This window comes from Papilio polytes, unplaced genomic scaffold (assembly GCF_000836215.1).
Source record: "Papilio polytes unplaced genomic scaffold, Ppol_1.0 DF824493.1, whole genome shotgun sequence".
Classification (NCBI taxonomy): domain Eukaryota; kingdom Metazoa; phylum Arthropoda; class Insecta; order Lepidoptera; family Papilionidae; genus Papilio; species Papilio polytes.
Genome location: NW_013524711.1, coordinates 1,149,375 through 1,171,776, shown reverse-complemented (window position 1 = coordinate 1,171,776; position 22,402 = coordinate 1,149,375). Strand labels below are relative to the sequence as shown.

At 35.0% G+C, this 22,402-nt stretch overlaps 2 protein-coding genes across 2 annotated transcripts in view; one reads left to right on the top strand and one right to left on the bottom strand.

Moving 5' to 3' along the window:
• Positions 1 to 22,402, bottom strand: part of LOC106103765 — a 62,508-nt gene that overhangs the window by 6,512 nt on the left and 33,594 nt on the right. The window contains exon 2 of the mRNA XM_013283667.1: positions 918 to 1,541. Within this exon, the coding sequence (XP_013139121.1) occupies positions 918 to 1,541 (624 nt within the window). The remainder of the gene's footprint in view (positions 1 to 917; positions 1,542 to 22,402) is intronic.
• The window catches only part of LOC106103841, a 39,313-nt gene continuing 30,066 nt past the window's right edge, over positions 13,156 to 22,402 (top strand). Inside the window, exon 1 of the mRNA XM_013283783.1 lies at positions 13,156 to 13,267. The gene's annotated coding sequence lies outside the window, so the exon portion shown is untranslated. The remainder of the gene's footprint in view (positions 13,268 to 22,402) is intronic.

Here is a 22,402-nt window from a genome sequence, read left to right as displayed (position 1 = left end):
GACCTTTACGTGACGTAACCGATAAATTACAACCACAGCTTGTTACGATATCTTAAAGAATCAAGATATGACTATTGAATTTTTAAATAAAAGAATTGAATCTACGTTCGATGTGCGTACAGCAAAACAGTGGAACAAGACTAGACAGTTAAATAGCGTATCTCTCGACCATATTTATAAAGGAAATTTAAATGAGATGGATTGCTGGAAAGGCGACATCAAGAAGGATGTGAGAACTAAGAGCGGGCGTAGACATTTGACTAAACTATAGCACTACTGTTGAGCGATTGTCGATTGTTCCGCAGTCAGCTGTTTAGTTGCACAACTAAAAATCGTGTAGTTTGAGCACCTCCATATAAGCTCATAGGAATTAAAGCGAGACTAAACAGTTGTGCGATAGTTTAGTTTCAGGTGTGCGCACGCTCTGTAATGACAGAATACAGCTTAAGCTGGTGGACGAAAATCCGGTGAACGACCTTACGGGAGTAGGATAAAGATGGAAAGATTATGATTGCCATCTATACTATTATAATAAAGCGTAAACACACACTTCTTTGTTGCCTAAGATGTCGGCAATTACAGAATATTTTTGAATAATTCTTGTTTTACTAAAAAGCTCTACATTAACGTCACGCTTTAGGCTATATATTTTCACGCCATTAAACTTAGGGGGTAGTTATTTTGGAAAAAAACTCTAATGTGGGAAAGAGACCATAAGTTGCTGCCAACATCAAGAAAGTAAGATTGCCAAGGTTAGTCATGTCATGTCATTTTGACATTTGCTATTGATAATTTGACAAATGTAAACAATACAATGAAATTTTCATAATTTCATGCGGATAAAACCGCACGGAAACAGCTAGTTTAATATAAAGATCGTTTAGATATTTAAAAAACATAGTAAATTAAAGACATACCTATAGGTGGTTTCTTCGGTGGCGGGGCCACTTCCTTAACAACATCAGGCACACTCATCAGAGGTACACCAATCTCTTGCGTTCTTTGTACCTGTTCTGAATAATCCGGCAATGGTTTTACAACATCAGGCGTATGCTCTCTACTCTTCATACTCAGCATGTTAGAGAAGGAGCTAAACACAGCACTTGCAACTTGAGGTAAAACCGTAGGTAATTGTGAGAAATTCTGAGCAATATCTGCTGTTAGACTGTGCTGGAATTCTTCAACTGGTTTATCTGGTTCATTCAAGTTAATCTCTTCTAGATTTTCCTCTGTTGCTAAATTTTCCGCCTCTTTAACCGCACTATTAATAGGTGCACTAACATACCTAGTGCCGTGTAGTCTAGCAAAATATTCATTAACGTCAAAATCGTCTTCGGTATTATGTGAAGCTTTTGACAATGTTGTACGAGAATCCATTATGTTATTATTATCAAGATTTTTTTGAGTATTCGACGGGTTTGGATTTATATTGGTTAACGTTTGAGAACGATATATGTTGGAATTTGAATCACCGGATGATAAATCTAAACGATTCTGTTCGGGATTCCTCAGGGATCCCGTTTGGGTACCGGTTTGGGTATCTGTAACAAACAAAAAAAAATTGAGACTCTTCAAATAAAATTAAAAGAACATAAAAGACAGTTCAGATCAATATTTTACTATAAATCTATTTCCGTTTGTAGTAATATGATATTATAGTAAAAATATAGACAACTTTATTTACCTAAACAATAAAAAATAGTTAAAAAACAGCGATAATATTCATTTATTAATAAAACATACGCTTTTTTTATCTATACTAAAGTAAAAAATGGTATAAAAAACGTAAATCGACAAATCAAGTTAAAATGAAAAGTTAACTTACTTAACCTTGAGCGAAGCTTATTTTTTTAGCTTATCTAACAATACAACCGCAATAAGGAAAGGATATAATTCGTCAGAATTAACACGTGGTTTTCAATGTCAATGACTAGTAAATATATCAGAAAACGTGCCTTATTTCAATTTGAAGTATTTTGTACAGATTTTCAAGTTTGTACTTATGTAAGTTTATTGATCACTAATAACTTAAGTGATTGAATTTATTTTGTACTTTCGCCCGCGACTCCGTCTGCGTGGAAATAAAAAAACCAAGTAGCCTATGTGTTCCTCCACACTATCCTCTACATCCATGTGAAAAATCGTGAAAATCCGTTCAGCCGTTAAGGCTACAAACTCTAACAAACATCCATCTAAAACTTCGCATTTATAACATTAGTAAGAAGTATAATAAGCAGTTCGCGAGCGGCTTCATTCGCATGACATTATAAAAACTGTATCTTAGATTTCTAAAACTTTCAATTGCAAATATCAAAATTTCAACGAAAGATTTTGGGCGTTGACTGAGAATTGGTTATGAGTAACCATGGCAACCCTGCTTTGCTAGTTGTAGATTTTATCCCTTTCCCGCATAAGTGTTTTATCCAATTCATTTATCCCTAAGTTTGATAGCATGAAAATATGTAGTAAAGCGTGTAAATGTAGGGCTTTTTATTAAAAAAATATTAAAAAGATATACTGTGATTGCTGACATCCTACACAACTAAAATTACTTTACGCTTTATTATATTAGAATACGATCTTGTTGACATCATCATCCCCATCACCAGCCCACTATACGTCCCCACCCAGGGGCTAGGAGCCTACCCTAAGTTAGGGTGACTAGGCCATAGTCAACCACGCTGGCCCACTGCGGGTTGGTTGACTTCACACATATCTTTGAATTTCTTTGCCGATATGTTTAGGTTGCATCACGATGTTTTTCTTCACCGTAAGAACGTCGGTTAAATTATGTACATATGGAAATTCGAAAAATCGAAAATCACATTGGTGCAGCGGGATTCGAACCCAAGACCTGTAGATTACAAGTCAAGTGCTTAAACCCCTGAGCCACCGACGCTCATCACTGGCCTGGAATACATTATGCCACTAGTAATTGGCATGCCAGCTGCTCCGTTTTACTGGCTTATGTATTTCCGTCTATTGATGTGTCTAGTTTGATTTAGCAGTTAGTATTATTTGTAACCATTATATTAAAATTATTTCCTAGTATGTTTGTGTCACTTTAACTAGCAAATGATAGCTTCTATTTAGTTCATACAAATGTCACCAAACAAGTTTTTAATCGATGTGTTTATTTCTATTAGTGGTTTGTTTTGGTACTTATAGTGTACAAATTAATGGAATATAGTCTGTATTGCGTAGAACGTAAGATTGAATTTAATATGGCTGTCAGATCTAGGTTCACATGTTTTAAACATGGCGACATTGACTATAGAGAAAAGGACTAAGCAGCTTTTGTAATAAATAGATAGTGAGAAGTTAAAATTACGACTCAATCGAGCGGTAAGAAAAAATCTAGTAATAACATATACCATGTCAATCAGTAATAATGTGACATTCAAATGACAATTTTTTTTTTAAATCGATCAAGTAATTTCCGAGTTTATAGCTCACATACAATAATACAAAAAATACACACACATAACGAGCACACATGTAACAAAGCCCAGTATTTGTTCATTTAATTCAATGAGAAGAATTTGCAAGCTTGATCCTGTCATTCAAAATTCAAAGGGTAGTTAAACTGTGCTAAACGATTATCTGCTCACTTCAAAGTAGCTTATATCAGACTAGTACCATGTCTAGATTTCCTAGTAAACCTTAGACTAGACTAGAAAGTCTATCAATCGCCAGATGTTCAATAATCTAGATTTATTATCATTTTCACTACATCGACTGTTTATTGTGAACAGACTTCAACCATGTTAATAAAGCGATCCACCCCGGCTTCGTACGGGTTCAAAGCTGATAAAAAAATGTGAAATTAAAAAAAAAAGTAAATATATCTTACTAATATTATAAATGCGAATGTTTAGATAGATGGATGGATGTTTGTTAGAGTTTGTAGCATAGACTGAAGTGATAGTCTGGAAGAACACATAGGCTACTTGCATTTGTTTTTCTAATTCCGCGAGGACGTTGTCGCGGGCGAAAGCTAGTAGCCTATATTACGCATTGATACCGTAGCTTTTAATGGTGAAGGAATTTTTAAAATCGTCCCAGTAGTTTTTGAGTTATTTCAATACATACAAAAATCCAAAAATACAAATCCTCTTTATAATATTAGTATAGAGTATAGGTGATTGTTACTCTACAAGTACTAATAAAATGAGCAATATGTCCACTTTAGTTTCGGTCACACCTACAGGCGTGGTAACTTCTCACTTAAAACAATTGCCAAATGTCGTAGTACAATAGAAAAATCCGTCACAACAAAAACCACCCGAATTATCTAGTACGGAGAACTGAATTATACTCACTTCAGAATTGACTGAATTTTGACAGGAGTTATCTTACTAATATGTGAAAGTTTAGATGGATGTTTGTTAGAGTTTGTAGCCTAAACTGCTGAACGGATCTCGATAAAATTTGGCACAGAGGTGGAGCAGTCTGGAAGAACACATAGGCTACTCTACTTTTGTTGTTTCTTTAATTCCACGAGGCCAGAATCGAGTACAAAAGCTAGTAATAATATTAATGTTTTTAAACTATGACAGATTAACAATGACATGAACAGAAGGAACGGCGGCACTGGTAAGTACTACAAGCTTCTAATTTTTCATCCTTTTTATATTACACACGCTTCTTACATAGAAGCGAAATGCAAAGTCATAATATCTGTAACCAATTAAATTACAGACTATTTTCTAAAACAAAATAACCGGTTTCAAAACTACCCAAATTCCGCAACTAACCGTAACGTGATTCACACAAGTTTGCGTTGCAGTAACACAGCGGCATTGGATTATCTTCGAAACGCCTTTATTTATTTCCGATATGAACGATTGACTAAAACCTAACAACCAGGTCATGTTACGTGTAATGTCTGCTTACCCCACTTACAAAGTTTCGTAAGCTTTATCTATACTATACTTCGTTATTGAGTAACTTAAAAAAAATAAGTTCGGCCTATGACAATGAATGTGGATGGCTGCAAAGATATGAGACAGAAGAAAGTATGTATTGTGTTGCTGAGGATATGCTAGAGAAGGCAGCGAATTCAGATATTCAGATAGAGATGTAAGAGTACATACTGTGCTCTACGATTAGTGTACATATGTTATTCGAATTAAAGTCCGCAATTTCCTTTAGCATTGTATAATGACACTGTATGTGACAGGATGACTTTGAACTAGAAATATTGACTTGACGGTCTTGAATCATACGATTGTGTTTTGAGGTTATACGTGCACATAGAACCACGCGTGTTGACAGCCGAAACACTTTTTTCGTAATATAAATTCCTAATTCCTAATACATATTTAACCGTGATGTACTAGGCGATCATAGGCTACAAAGAGAAAGAACAAAGAAAGTATGCATGTATGTGTGAAAGAAATTGCTTGAGGCAGTATGTTCAGATATGACGGCTAACAGAGATGTATGGAGGAAGCACATACTATGCTGAACCTCCGTAGGAACAAGGGCAAGTTGATGATCATGGTACTAGGCGAGCATAGCTTTAAAGATGTGTTGGAAAGACTTTCAAACTTTGAATAATACAATATCAAACATTACAAAATGTGCTTACGCTTTATTACTTTACTTTCTACTAATATTATAAATACAAAAGTTTCGATGGATTTATGTTCGTTAGTTTGTTGCCTTAACAGCTGAATAGTTAAGCATAGTCTCCTTACTTTTGTTTTTGTTTCGCCCGCAGGTGGCGCGAGCGATAGTATTAGTATAGGTTACTGTAGATTTTATTGTCGTCCTTTTCTTTCACTTAGACAAAACAGAGAGATGTGATTAAGGCAGTCGAAACCAGCTCATAAAAAACATATAAACCTTCCTACAAGTCAATAGAAGTACCAGGCTAACATAACTTCAAAGAACACGCAACTTTTTACGCAACATTGCAAACCAATATGTACGTAAAGTCGATAAGACAAGGACAAACACATTTGAGAGAAAGAGATAGTTCAACAAGTTACTTAAAAATATAATTAAAATTAACATAAATGCTTAAAACCTATTGATAAATGACATATTTGTATGACCATTATCATTTCGCAAGGCTTTGCTATTTTTAAAATGGATTCACGAGCGTTGCAAAATATTTGCCCGAAGATGGAATTTTTACCTATAAAAGATTAAGCGAGGTTAACACATCTCATATGGTAAAGCAAAGATTTCTCGCATAGATTTTAACGTAATTACAATTAATAATTCATTATATAAAATCCCACTGAACGTCCATAACATTTTAAGATGCGTTTATTTTAACGCTTTCGAACAAAAATTGCTCTTGCTTCGTTCATCTAGAGTTCAAAATGCAATACTTAAAAGAGCTGCCGTAGACATGGTAATATAGCTCACTATAATTACTCGTATAAGTGCTAAAAATTAGATGGATGGATGGATGTTTGTAAAAGTTTGTGCCCAAAACGGCTGATCTAATATCTATGAAATTTGGCATAGACGTATAGGATAGTTAGGAAGAACACAATAGCTCACCACTTTTGTTTTTTTTTAATTCCACGCAAACGGAGTCGCGGGCGAAAGCTAGTTGGTTGTATTTTAACAAATTTAACGCGCGTTAAAAAAACGCCTGTGGGTAGGAGAGCCGCCTCATCCAAAGGTCACTTATGTATCTTGAATTATTTGAATTAATTAAAAAAAATTCACTCTACTCATACACTAGGAGGTCTAAGTCTAATCTTTTATCCCTTCTTAATATTTCTTATAATGGGAAGGGGAAGTGAATTTAGTTGAGAAGGGGATGGAAAAAAAGTAAGCATTAACTTAACTATAAAAGTTTACTCGAATGTATTGTAATCCGACTAATTGATTTGGCCCGGTGGGGAAATTTCACTTACAACAATAGCACACTAGCGCCTCCCAATGTTAAATGAATCATGAGATCATTCTTCTGCAGCTTGTCATTTATTTTCTGTTACTTCGCCCGTTCGTTGGTACCAAGAAGGTCCTCAAAACCACATGTCAATACAATTAATTATATTGAAACTAGCTTTCGCCCGAGACTCCGTCCGCTTGGAATTAAAAAAAAAACAAAAGTAAGTAGCCTATGTGTTCTACCAGACTATTCTCTACATCTATGCCAAATTTCATCAAGTTGCCTTCAGTCGTTTAGGCTACAAACTCTGACAAACATCCATCCATCCATTTAAACTTTTGCATTTATATTAGTATGATTACTTTATAACTAAAGATGGAGCTTATTATAACTTTGTAAATATTTTATAACATGTAAATACATCCAGAGTCGACACTAAACTTGACAACTAACATAGTACCTTTCAAAAAAGAAGTAACAGTGAAGAAGTAACATCTTTCTCTTTACCACCCTTTTCTTATAAGGAGAGGTTGGGAAGGGGAAGTCGATTTGACGGTGGAGGAGATGCATTGGAAGGGGAAATATCCTCTTTATATGCGTCTCCTCCTCCGTCGTATACAGGTAGGCAACGCATCTGCAATCGCGGATGTCTATGGGCAGCGGTCGCTTCGCCATTTTGGCGGATTCTAGTGGTCTCTTGCTCGTTTGCCACCTTATGTTATAAAAAAAGTCACCGGTAAAAAATGTTTCCCTATTTCTAGTCTATATATTTCTTAAATTACTTTGATTGGTACAGATTTTTCAGACTACTCGTGTAACACTTTCTAAGTTGGTACAACTTTGTCAAGTACATTACAAGCAAATAATGTTCCATTCAAATAATTCAATTGCTATACGCAATAATACGCAAGTAAATGGTATTACAATATTTCTTACAAAACCTAAGTATTCATTATCACGTTATTATCTGTCTTTATCGATTTTATATAGTTATCGAGCACGTACGAATATTAAAAGCGGGCGTACACATTTGACTAAAATATCGCATAACTGCTGTTTGATTGTCGATTGTTTCGCATACTCAACTGTTTAGATATCAAAAATCGAGTAGTGTACCCCCATATAGGTTATAGTTTGTCTAAATAAGATAGATTAGTTTGATAAATGACGTATGAAGTATCGAATTCCATTTGTATGAAGGCTAGTACCGTACTTAATAGAAAGGTATCGTAGTGACGAAACACGCAGCAAACAATTTTGAACTATCGATATTCGGTTTAAATAATTATCAAACTCAACTAAAATTATTATTTTCTTGTTAACTAATTTAGAGGACAATTCTTGTATTTATTACAGTGTAGAGAATTAAGCGATGACAGAAATAATAGTGAAATCCAATTCGATTACGTACGGCTGTAGTAGTAATAAACATTTATTTAGTCTCATTACTTGTAATGGTTCTTATTAATTGGATAAAACAGTGGTTTTTTAAAATTCATAAGTTATAACTACAAATCTATCGATTCCAATTTCTATAAGAATAAAAATCAAAAATCGATAAGATTCATGACTGATTTTACACAACCTATCCCGACTAAATTTCAAATGAATTGTCAAACTAATCTATCTTATTCAGACACCATAGGAATCAATGTGAGACTAAACAGTTATGCGATAGTTTAGTCAAGGGTCACATTCTAATACTCGGGGGAAGAACACGAATCGAATATCACCTTTTAACAGTGGTAGAGCCCGCTTTAACATCTTCGCACGAATTGGCCGGCTCGCCCGGTGCAATACCACGACCACGCAGAAAACAGGCGTGAAGTGGAAGTAATTCCGCGTTTAGTCTGATGAGTGTGGTACTGGAGGCCTAACTTTGATCCCTTTCCCTTTCCACCCTTCTCTTAAGAGGAAAGGATGGGAAGGAAAATCGATTTGACGGTGGAGGAGACGCATAGGAAGGAGAAATGTTCTCTTTATGTGCGTCTCCTCCTAATGAAGGGTAGGCAACGCATCTGCAATTGTGGATGTTTATGGGCAGCCGTCGCTTCCCATTTTGGTGGATTCAGGTGGCCGCTTACTCGTTTGCCACCTTATATTATAAAAAAAAACCTTATTTATAGGTCCTTCGTCACTCGGTAAGCTAATCAATAGATTATTCCATCGGGGCATACTTGACCGGTCAAAACGCTCTGAAGTTGTAATTCCCCAATTGGTTAAACCAACTTTTTACCAACAAATTAACACTAATGTGATAATAATATCGATTTGATCGAAGGTTATTTTTAAAAGTTTCCTTTATTACTCTGCGGATGGAAGATTAATGGAAAGAGGTATGTACAGTCACTAAATTCCGTAGTGTTCCACTTATAGAAAAATTGCCTTGCCTCCTTCTTACGAATAACAAATTAGGTGGCAATAAGTTGTGAGAACGATGGGATAATACTAAAAAGCAATTAGTAAACAGTGGTAGAGCCAACTTTAACATCTTTGCACTGTAAGGTCAGCTCGCCAAAGCAATACCACGACCACACAGACAGGCGTAAAGTGGGAGCAATTCCGCGTTTCGTCTGATGAGTTTGGCGCCGGAAGGTCAATTTTAGTCCCGATTTTTTTTAAGAATAGGATAGGGAACGTGGCTTTGACGGTGGGGGAGACGCATAGGTAGAGGATATATCCTCTTTTTGTGCATCTCCTCCTCCATCGATTAAGTGTAGGCAACGCAGCCGCTATTGCGAATGTTTATAGGCTGCGGTCGCTTCGCCATTTTGCGGATTCATGTGGCCGCTTGCTTGTTTGCCATCTTATCATATAAAAAGCAATATACCGACCATTGTAGACACATTTATAAGCGTCCCACAATCGGTACACCGTCAGATTCCCCGACTGTACATTCCATTACAAATGTACGCGTAAATCTTGTAAACATTCACATGTCTTATCATAAACGGATGATATACACCCTAATGTTGTCATAAAGTCAAGAAAAGCTTCGTGACAGTGGAAAACGATGCGATACCAGGAAAAGTTTTGTCATTCCGTACAGGAAACCGGCAATCAGCGCGCGAGGCGCGTGTTAAGCGGTAACTAGCTTTTAGCCTGTGGTACAAGTTTAAAGCGATGAATCTACATTAAAATTCTGATTTTTTTTTTATTTAAAAAACAAAATGGACCGCGTGTAATATTACATATTCAACATAAGATCTAGTTGAGGTGACGAGACTATGCAGTGCGAGTTAATTTACACATAACTTTGAATATCTTCATAGATCAATTCAGGTTGCATCCCAATGTTTTCCTTCACCATAAAAACGACGATTTATATGTTTGAAATTGGAAAAACCAGAAACACATTGATACATAGCGCGATTCAAAGCGAAGACCTGTAGATTACAAGTCAAATCCCTAAACCACTAACGCCCAATATAACTTAATTAATTGTGATTAAAAAGTTTTACATTAAATTCCTCGTCAATGAATATGTTATTATTTAAACTACTAAAACGGGTATTATTATTATTGCCTTTGTTCAAATCCGATATTAAAGTGCTTGTCACATAGTCGTAGTTATCAAAATCCGCTAACCGCTTATGTATTACGGCTAGCATATCATCAAAGGACACCGCAGTATTCGGACGCGCAATGAAACGCACTATCTTGATAAAACTAGCGCTTTGTTGTTACACGCATGAATAATACACTAGGAAACCCCTAGGTTTAGTGGTTAGCGACCTGAAGGTCATGATTTCGATTATTTAAAAATAACAGCTATCAACAAACATCCATCTTAACTTTCGCATTAATTAACTAGTAAGAAGTACGACTACAAGAATAAGAGTGATTCGTTGAACTAAATTGGATCATTCTGACACACTATTAGTATGCTAGCTGTTCCCGTGCGGCTTCATCCGCATGAAATTATGGAAATTTTATTTATTGTTTGGATTTGTCAAATTATCAATAGCAAATGTCAAAATGACATGACGTGACAAATATTGGCAATCTTGCTTCCTTGATGTTGGCAGCAACTTATGGTTTCTTTCCCACATTAAGGTTTTTATCCGAAATATTTACCCCCTAAGTTTAATGGCGTGAAAACATATAGCCTAAAGCGTGACGTAAGTGTAGGGATTTTTGTTAAAGAAAGAATTATTCAAAAATATGATGTAATTGCCGACATCTTAGGCAACAAAGAAGTGTGTGTTTCCCTTACGGAGGGTCGACAAAATATGTGCTGCTCTTCCATACATCTATATCAGCCGACATATTTGAATCCACTACTTTCACGCATATCCTCTTTCACACAATCCATCTATACTTTTTTCGGTCTACCTCTACCTTTGCAGCCATCCACTTTCAATCTTACCACTTTCTAGTTTATGTCCCCATCGTCTCGTCACAATACATGTCCATACCACGCTAACCTTTTGCTTCTCATTTTCTCCACCCCTGGCGCTACTTTCAAACTTCCTCTTATTCATAATACAAACAGGCTTATAATGTACATTACCCTATACACAAACCCACAGTACACGCAAAAAACATTACCCTCCTGAGTCGGGTAATAAAACAAGCGTCAATTAGACATAAACATATACTCCCGTCTGTCTGTTACTATCGCACTCCGGAGAACTCGAACATAACATCCAATCAAATCTATAAAAGCAAATTCGTAATATTCGTCATAACAGTTATTGTTATAAAACAATGCATACTCATCCCTTTATGTAAGTAAATAAAAATTAAATAACAAATAATATCAAACGCATTATCCAAATATATACAACACTAGCTGTTGCCCGCGACTTCGTCCATGCAACATTAAGATAAAAAGCCTTTAATATGCCCGTCTATGTCAGCTACCCTTCAATGAAAGATCAGTCAAAATCTGCCCAGCCGTTTCGGAGATTACCCGGAAAAAACGCGGCTTGCGGACAGACAGAATTTTTCATTTGATATTACAAACAGACGCTCCAATTTTATTACATGTATAGATACAGAAGACATAGATAGATTTGTTATAAATATTTTTATACTCATGAAACAATTAAAAACATAAGCTGTCATTTGTAAACAATACCCTATCAATTTATGTAAACCTTTTTTACATGATAAGGTGGCAAATGAGCGAGAGGCTACCTAAATTCGCCGAGAAAGCGAAGCGAACACTGCCCTGGTGCGTTGCCTACCCTTGATCAACGGAGGAGACGACACATAAAGAGGATATTTCCACTCCCTATGCGTCTCCTCTACTGTCAAATCCACTTTCCTTGCCTTTCCTTTTCTTTCAAGAAAAGTTGTTGGCTTTTTTGCTATCAAATAGTGTTATAATACGAATATTTTTCGAGTAAACTAACTCTGACTAGGCCATAGTCAACCACACTGGCCCACTGTGGGTTGGTTGACATCACACATATCTTTGAATTTCTCCACCGATATGTGCAGACATCACGATGTTTTCCTTCACCGTAAGAACGTCAGATGAATATGTACATATGAAATTCGAAAATCACATTAGTACAACGGGATTCGAACCCGAAGCTTAAAGCCTAGTGCTTAAATCCCTAAGCCACAAACGCTCTAAGTAACTCATAGATATTGCAAAACATACATAACTTGGGTGGGCCTATACATTCTTTCATAGTGACCATAATGATAACTAAAGTGGTCCGGAACAACGATAGTGTAATAGGCAAATAATTGGAAAATGACAAATTACTAGAGTAACATAGGCCTACACCAGGGTCAGAAAAGCACGGCCCGTAACAAGTTAGAAATAATTTTAACTGTAAATTGAAATTTAAATATTAATTAAGAAAAGAACTAGATAAAATACTTCGAGAAACATCTTTACATTTCTTCAATTCCATTTAAAAGCAACATAAAAAGTTGCTGATTGATTTTTAAAACAATTTCTTGCACTTTTATGAGTTTAAAAAAATTAAAAAAAAACTTACTTAGATACCTTTCTACCGAAACATACAATTTCATATTTGTAGATGTAAATGAATAAAATTGTTTAATTAGTACTACATTCAAATGTCAATTTAATTTTTAAATAACACCAATAATATTAGGAATAAACAAAATCAGAAATTAAACGCATTAAAAGAATTGTAGCAAAGGAAAACCTCACAATACTTATTCTAAACAATTACATGACTAAAAATCACATTTCAAAACAAGACATAAATAAAAAAATACTACAAAGTCCCTTGCGACCCTCTACAAACAAAAGTTGTCAACACCTGACTTCTCGCATAAAAGCACCTGCGCAAGAGTAGCTGCCAGTGTCAGTTGAAAACAAGTCGCCGTGACGTACGGACGTGTGTGCAATCGTGTTATATATTTTTAAAAGTTTCTTTGTGCTGTTTTTATGCGATCGAGGACATTTGATAGTTTGAGGTAGGTTGTATGTTTTGATCGACGAGAGTGTGGAAACAGATTTAATTATTAATTATTCAACGTAAAATATAAAACGTTAACACACTTTGTTATTAAAATAAATAATAATCGATTTATTGAACCGAAAAACGTCATTTAAATAACGCAATATATGTGCAAGGTTTTGCAAATTTATACTTTCAACGGAGGTGACAAGAATTTTTTATTTTATTTAATTTTATCTTACTAATATTATAAATGCGCAAGTTGAGATGGATGTCTGTTAGAGTTTGTTGCCTAAACGGCTAAACTTAGTAAATTTAGTAATGATGTAGCGGATAGTCTGGAAGAACACATAGGCTACTTGCTTTTGTTTTTTTTTTAATTCCACGAACGGAGTCGCGCGCGAAAGCTAGTATGTTCAATAGTAAAAATATCAAAATTACAATAAATATTATTTTAACGCCTACAGGACTTCAAAAATTACCTTTTTGAAGTACTTTTAAGTACTGTAAGACATTTTATCAACAAAAATACGTTATGGAAATCCATTGCCGTCTTTTTAAATTGTTTTTTAGAGACATAAATTTTATTAACGTAAAAAAATTAAAGCTACACCTAAAATATAATAAAATATACACCTGCACATTTTTTGTGACAGAAAAAAACATCAAAACAATCCATAATCAGATAACACCGTAATACAATTAACATAAATAAAACTAATTCTCAACATAAAGATTTCGTCTATAATTCAGCAGTACAACAAATACATCTTATCTTACTAATATTATAAATGCGAAAGTTTAGATGGATGGATGTTTGTTAGAGTTTGTAGCCTAAACAGCTGAACGGATCTTGATGAAATTTAGCATACACTTGGTGGATAGTCTGAAAGAACACAGGCTACTCACTTTTGTTTTTATCCCGCGCGGACGGAGTCGCAGGCGAAAGCTAGTTAAAAATAATGCTATCAAAAACAAAACAAAACTGACGCAAAAACAACATTGACGTGATACTAACATTGACAATTAAAGTCACTACTTGACAGAATGAGATCGCGTCAATATAGTGCTTATAGACGGTCTAAGTTATTTGACCCGGTGAGAATAAATCAAAACATATAGTAATTAAAACAAATCGTCAAAGAAACTACATCAAGTACCTAGTAATATAAACTAGCTGTTCCCGTGCGACTCCACTCGCATGAAATTATAAAAAGATTATTTTATTGTTTGCATTTGTCAAATAATCAATTGTAAATGTCAAAATAACCGTTACCATAATAACCTTGCTTCCTTAATGTTGGCAGCTTGTAGTTCACAATCCCTTTCCCGCATTAAGGTTTCTCCTAATTTATTTACCCCTAAGTTTAACAGCGTAAAAATATATATCCTAAAGCGTCTCGTAAGTGAAAAGAGCTTTTTGTTAAAGAAGGAATTATTCAAAAAGATGCTGTGATTGCTGCCATCCTACGTCACTAAGTAGTGTGTTTACGCTTTATTATGTTAGTATAGATAACGAAACTGAAAAAAAAATGCTCTTTATTTCGCTATAAACGTAGCTTACATTTTATTTATTTTCCTGGAGTTAATGATGTAATTACAAATATTACATAACGTTATAATATTTCCGTTTTAAAATCAATACTATAATATCGTGATAATACCTAGGTTTCCTAGATTTATATTAATTAAGACACGAATTACGTGAGCATGAGCTAAGATCACGAACATGTTTAGATATAATTACTACATAATATAAAACGAAGTCGTTTCCAGCTGTCTGTATGTATGGTTACATCTTTAAAACAACGCAACGGATTTTGATGCAGTTTTTTTTAAATAGATGGAGTAATTAAAGAGGAAGGTATATCTATACTTCTATACTATTACAATAAAGCGTAAACACACACTTTTTTGTTGCCCAAGATGTCAGCAATCACAGCATATTTTCGAATAATCCTTTTTTTTAATAAAAAGCACTACACACTTACGTCACGCTTTGGGCTATATATTTTCACGCCATTAAACTTAGGGGGTGAATATTTTGGATAAAAACCCTAATGTGGGAAAGAGACCATAAGTCGTTGCCAACACCAAGGAAGCAAGGTTGCCATGGTTTGACATCATGTCATGTCATTTTGACATTTGTAATTGATAATTTGACAAATGTAAACAATAAAATGAAATTATTATAATTTTATGCGGATGAAGTCGCATGGGAACAGCTAGTAATTACTACATAATATAAAACGAAGACGCTTCCAGCTGTCTGTATGTATGCTTACATCTTTAAAACAACGCAACGGATTTTGATGCTTTTTTTTAAAAGATGGGGTAATTCAAGAGAAAGGTATATGTCATCATCATCATCATCATCTCCGTATCCTACTCCCGTAGGATCGGCGCAACAGGTTTTTGTCCTCCACATAACTCTATCATACGTCATCTCAGTCATCACTCCCTTTTTGATCATGTCACCTTTTACACAAACCTCCACACTCATAACTAACGTTCTCCTTGTAACATGCGATTCATCCCTCCTCGTAACATGCCCATACCATGCTAACCTTTTACTCCTTATGTTCTCTGCTACGGGGGCTACTCTCAAACTTCCTCTAATATACTAATTTCAAGAGGAAGGTAGATGTATAATACATATAACATAGTAGTGAAATATTGATAATTTTAAAGGTTTCTAATGGGATGTATATAAACACATTCACTGCAACCAAATCCTTTGCATAGTTACAAAGTTGTAAACATTAGAACGGACTGTGGGAAGAGATTTTATTTTATTTTCTGACAGAATAATGCCGATAACAGCTCTCACCGGGTCAGAAAACTTGATCGCACTACGAATATCTTTCGCGTTGAAGTCTTTTCCCTTAGCTAACATTTGACTAGCGATCGCCCGCCACTTTGACGGCACGTAATTAAAATAACGCCTATATTATTCAAACATGCTACCTTCCAGTCTTTGTACCATCAAAATCTAGCCGTTTCGGAGGTTAGCCAAAACAAACGGACCTTTTAGACATACAGACAAATTCTTATTTGTTTATACTTTTGTAACTCTATTAGTATTTCTAAATACGAGGATTGCGGTACAAAGTATTCATCTTTCCTCTTAGTAATATTATAAATGCGTAAGTTTAAGATGGATGTTTGTTAGAGTTTGTAGCCTAAAGTGAACGGATTTTGATGAAATTTGTCATAGATGTAGAACATAGGCTATATACTTTTGTATTTCTTATTCCACGAGAACGGAGTCGCGGGCGAAAGCGAGTATTTAAATAAACGAAAGCATTATTGGTAATTGTAGAGATCTAGTGTTGTAAAAATGTTTTGCAACATGTTTTTTGTCGTATTCATTGACAAATGGCGGAACTGATTATCAACAGAAATATCTAAAACCGATAGAAGGTTCTAGACACAATGGTAATAAAATGTACTACTAATCATATAAATATTATAAATGCGAAAGTTACGATAGATGGATGATTGTTAGCGTTTGTAGTCTAAACAGCTGGATGGCTCTCCGTGAAATTTGGCACAGGCTTAGAGCATAGTCTGGAAGAACACATAGGCTACTTTTTATCCCGGGAATAGTTACAGTTCCCGTGGGATTCATTAATTTAGTTTTTCAATGTTTACTCGATCATTCTGCAACGGTTCAACATATTTCATTAAAATTTAGCACACATATAAAACAAAATCTTGAGTACACATGGGATAAGGTTCATCCCCGAAAAATGTCCGGTTCCCGGGATACGTAGATTTTTGTTATTTATATAGTTCGTACATTTTCTAATACCACGCGGACGAAGTCGCGGGCAACAGCTAGTTAGTATTATAAAGAGGAAAGTTCTTCTAATAAAAAAGTTATAGCCAGTGAGAATGGACATCAATTTTGTTCACTAATATTTTAGAAATCCCTCACGTCTACTGTAGATGTTCTGTCATTATAAAATAATCTATGACACTCTTGAGAAGAAGTCGAATCTAATAACACCTAATTCATCTAAATCTGTTCAGTAATTAATACTGTAGGGTGTTACAATTGAATTTACATACAAACACACATAAAACAAACACGCGAAAACCCTCTATCAGTCGGGTAAAGTTAAAAATAGACATCAATTCAATTTGCTTTCGACCTGTCGCCTAAAATGACCTTGCCATGTTTGCCCAAAAACCGGTCCGATCATTAAAACAAGATTAATTCAACACGATAATCTCTCTATAAACAACTAGCTGTTGCTCGCAACTTTGGCCACGTGAAATAAAAAAAAAAAAAACATAACTTATGTTACTCAGTGATAACGTAGCTTCCTAATAGTGAAAGAATTTTGTAAATCGGTTCACAAACAAGCGATCAAATCTTTCCCCTTTATTATGAACAGACTAGCTTTTACCCGCGACTTTATCTACGTGGAATTGGAAAAAAACTTAAGTAAGTAAACGTAGCGAGGAAAGTAAACTTACGTACTTTTTATAATATAAAGAAGAAAGATTTGTATTTTTGTAAGTATTGAAATAACTCATAAGTTATTGGACCGATTTTAAAAATTCTTTTACAATTAAAAAGCTACGTTTTCAGTGAGTAACATCTTACTAATCTTACTAATTTATAAATGCGAAAGTTTAAATGGATGTTTGTTAGAGTTTGTAGCCTAAACGGATAAACGGATTTCGATGAAACTTGGTATAGATGTAGAGAATCGTCTGGAAGAACACATAGTCTGCTCACTTTTGATTTTTTTTTAATTCCACGGGGACGGTGTCGCGGGCGAAAGCTAGTAATATTATAAATCCGAAAGTTTAGATGGATGGATGTTTGTTAGAGTTTGTAGCCTAAACTGCTGAACAAATCTCGATGAAATTTGGCACAGATGTAGAGGATAGCCTGGAAGAACATATAGTCTACTCACTTTTGGTTTTTTCAATTCCATGCGGACGTAGTCGCGAGCAACAGCTAGTACTATATATACCTTAAGTAAGAACGATTGATAGCAACATTACCTCGATAAATAGTTTTGCAAGGTTTTATAGAAATTTAATAGAATGGGAACAATATTTCAATATCGAGTTCGTTCAATAACAAAGATATGCTGTATACGGTCAAGGTGGGACACGTCAGTTTAAGCTACGGTTTCATTAAACTAATAAATAAATAAATAATAAAATAGCCTTTAATTTAGATCGTCTTACAAATTTATTGAACAAGTTTGTTATACTAGCTATACAGTTACTTTATTATTCTAGGATTTGATTCTTTTTTGTTTGTAGTAGATCCGTTTGCCAATCGACATACGCCTCCTCCAACCTTTTCCACTCGCTTCTTTCTTTTGCCACCCTATAATTAATATTATTTAAACTCACCCCATTAAACTAATATTATTAAAAAAAATGACCCTAAATTTCGTCTCACAATTTTGAGCAAAACTATTTAACTAGTCTTTGACTCCAAAAATCAAAGAAAAAAATGGGACCCGCCTGCAAGCATTACCTTTCGGATAAAAAAAGAATTATCAAAATCGGTCCACTAGCGGCGGAGTTGCGCCGTAACACTCATAAAAAAAAAACATATAGACGAATTCAGTACCTCCTTATTTTGGGAAGTCGGTTAAAAATATTTAATAACGTCACAAACCGAACACACACAATACCATGGTGCGACAAACACGTGATAGTTTTTGGCACGTCACTTCAGTGCGTTACTTTATTTTCCCGTATTTAAGCTACCGTGCAGTATCTAGTTCTCCTTCTCTTACCCTTGTGTTGGTGCGTGTGAAAAACTACGCTCCCATAGGAACGAAAGAGACAAATATATTGTTATAGCGTTGTTGAACGGGTTATCCCTTTACTATAGATATATGGGAAGTCCCATCTATTCTGGTATAGTATAAACAGTATATATGTCTGTTTGAGCATCTTAAAATCGATCTTAGAATATTAAATACACAGATGTTCAAATCCATTGAATGCTAAGTAAACTATAGTCCGACTAATTTACCTGGCTCGGTGGAAAGTGCAACTATTTGACTATTATTTCATTTTATACCTAAGCCTATTTTACAGACCGAGAAAATTATCTGACCCGGTCGGCATAAATTAAACTAAATAACAGCTCACTAACGCCCTCCTGGTAATGTCAAAAAGCAAACAACGCCTGCCTCGGTCATAATAAGTTAGTCGTACTATACAAATTTACAAAATGTCCTCACGTAATACTTAAATTTACGAACGAGTAATTCAATCTAACTTGATTAGATTACACGAGTATGTTAACATCACGCCTATAATATTAAGGGTAAACAGAGATTACGTATTTCTTTCGATATTTCGTGTAAATACAAAATTTCACTTGATATTATCGCTGGCTATACTTATTACTAGTTGTTGCCCGGTACTTCGTCCACGTAGCATGAAATAAAAATATATACGAATAAACAGAAAAAAAGTATCCTACGGGAACCTGACATTTTTCGGGTATGAACCGTATCCCATGTTATATCTGATATAAAGTTCAGTAAAATACAATAAACTGTTGCAGAATTATCAAGTCAACATGAAAAAATTTAATTCTTATATCCCACGGGAACTGTCAATATTCCGGGAACAAAAGTACCTTATGTGTTTTTCCCGACTATCCTCTACATCTATGACAAACATCGGCATTTAAGATATTTGTTAAAGTATTAGCTGTGGTTCGCGAATTCGCCCGCGTGTTTTTAAAAATATATAGCCTATGTTACTGATAACGTAGCTTTTTAATGGTGCAAGAATGTATCAAATCGGTCCAGTAGTTTTTGAATTATTTCAATACATACAAAAATACAAATATTTTCTCTTTATAATATTAGTAGGTATAGATAAGAGACACGCTGTCTCGCTCACACGATCTCACAAGATTCACTATACAGTATTGAACAAGTGAGCCGACAGAACATGACCGGAATACTGCACTCAAGGACGAATATTACAAATTCTAGGGCTAACTTTTCCGGGAGCATTGGCCAACATACGACAGATGTTGGGACAAATGTTGGAAGATGTTTTTGCGAATGTGGCAGCCATTTAAGGAATTAGCGTGTTAAAGAATTATCGAAAGGTAATCTTACTTCTAATATTATAAATGCGACAGTTTAGGTAGATGGATGTATGTTGGAGTTTGGCATGGATGTAGAGGATAGTCTGGAAGAACACATAGGCGCTACTTTGTTTTGTTTTTTTTTTTTTTGGCGGAGACGCTGGCTTTATATTGGAACAAACATTGGTAATTGGACTAAGTAAATATCAGAAAATAAAATGTTCTAAGTTGGCTTCAGTAATAGTAGATCAAATGACTGGTTTTGCATGAAGTTGCAAATATTTTCTGATGTTTGATCAAATATTGGAAAGTGGCGTTATCAGTTGGGACCTGTTACAAATGTTAATGTCCACCCTGTATTTATTTAAAGCGTGAACATACGACAATAAACAAGCACATACCAGGAGATAATGAATGGCATATGAAAACATCACGTACGATGCACTTCGAATATTAATTAACCACGCGGAAGACCAAGTTTTAATTCCCGATATAAAATTATACTGTTGTTAAAAACCAGTTCCTTATAACGTATGACGTCCTAGTACTTGAGAAGAAAGTTGTTTTTTTTTTGGACAAAAACAATCAACTGCTTACGTTGGTAGTCGTCACTAGACAAATTAAAAAAGCCTTCTGGACACAACACGAAGGGAAATTACTATTTTAATGCGAACTCATACTTTAAATTATTTTAAACTAGCTGTTCCCGTGCGAATTCATCCGCATAAAATTATGAAAATTTTATTTTATTGTTTACATGTGTCAAATTATTAATTACAAATGACATGATATGATGACAACCCTGCTACCTTGATGTTGGCAGCAACTTATAGTCTCTTTTCCACATTACGGTTTTTATCCAAAACGTTTACCCCCTAAGTTTAATGGCGTTAAAATATATAGCCTAAAGCGTGACGCAAGTGTAGGGCTTTTTATTATCTTAGGCAACAAAGAAGTGTGTGTTTACGCTTTATTATAATAGTATAGATTCTAAGAGATGGCAAACGAGCAAACGGCCACTTGGTTTGTCCAAAATAGCGAATTAATTGCCTATTGACAACTCTAAGCAGTTAAGAACGCGCACATTTTTAACTCTAACCTTTGATTTGGTGCGTACTCGATGTTTATTTGTCAACTAAACAGTTGAATGGTCTGCGAAACAATCGACAAACACATCAGTTGTGCGATAGTTTAGTCATAGGTGTGCACACGCTCTTTAAGTGTAATCGTTACCGATAAACGAACACAGGGACTGCCAGAATGTAGACATCTTTTCCTGTACGTTCCCTGCCTTTACTGAGTCTACAACCCTTTAAAATACCTTCCTTATAAGAAGGTAAGAAGGCGACAAGGACTCATCAAGACTAATAAGAGAATGAACTACACTTTAAATCTGTCTTCTATGTGTATAGCAGTAGGCGAAGAGTACATTCTAGCAAGTTGTCCATCCTAGCACTGTTAAATATGAGAGAAAGGCTACAAGAATATTATCTGACTGAGACTGTCTTACGTAATAGTAAGACAACATCTCCCCTACCTTAACCTACTCCAGTAGAGTCAGCGCACCGGGTTTTCGTCCTCCAAATAACTCCATCATACGCCATCTCAGTCGTCACTCCCTTCTTGATCATGTCACTTTTCACGCAATCCATCCATCTCTTTCTACCTCTACCGGTGTACCACACTCATAACTAACATTTTTGTTGTATACCGTCTTACCATATGTCGATTTTCTTATCAAACTTTTTCACCGGGTCAGTTAAGTTCGTCGGACTATAAGCAATAAATGTTACTCTATAAGTAGGAACACAAACAACAACAAAACTTAACATGCAAGTTGTTACTTATTAAGTTTATTGGAGAACAGGTTTCCTAGTCTAGAATACAAATTGACTCATAAAATTGTTTTATAAGAAAAAACTCGCTATTGCGAAAACAAACACACCTTGTATCAAATTGATAGTACGTTAAGATATAGCTGTTGCTCGCGACTTTGCCCCCGTGAAAATAAAATAGCCGACTAGTTTTCGTCCCTGATTACATCCGCGTAGAATAATA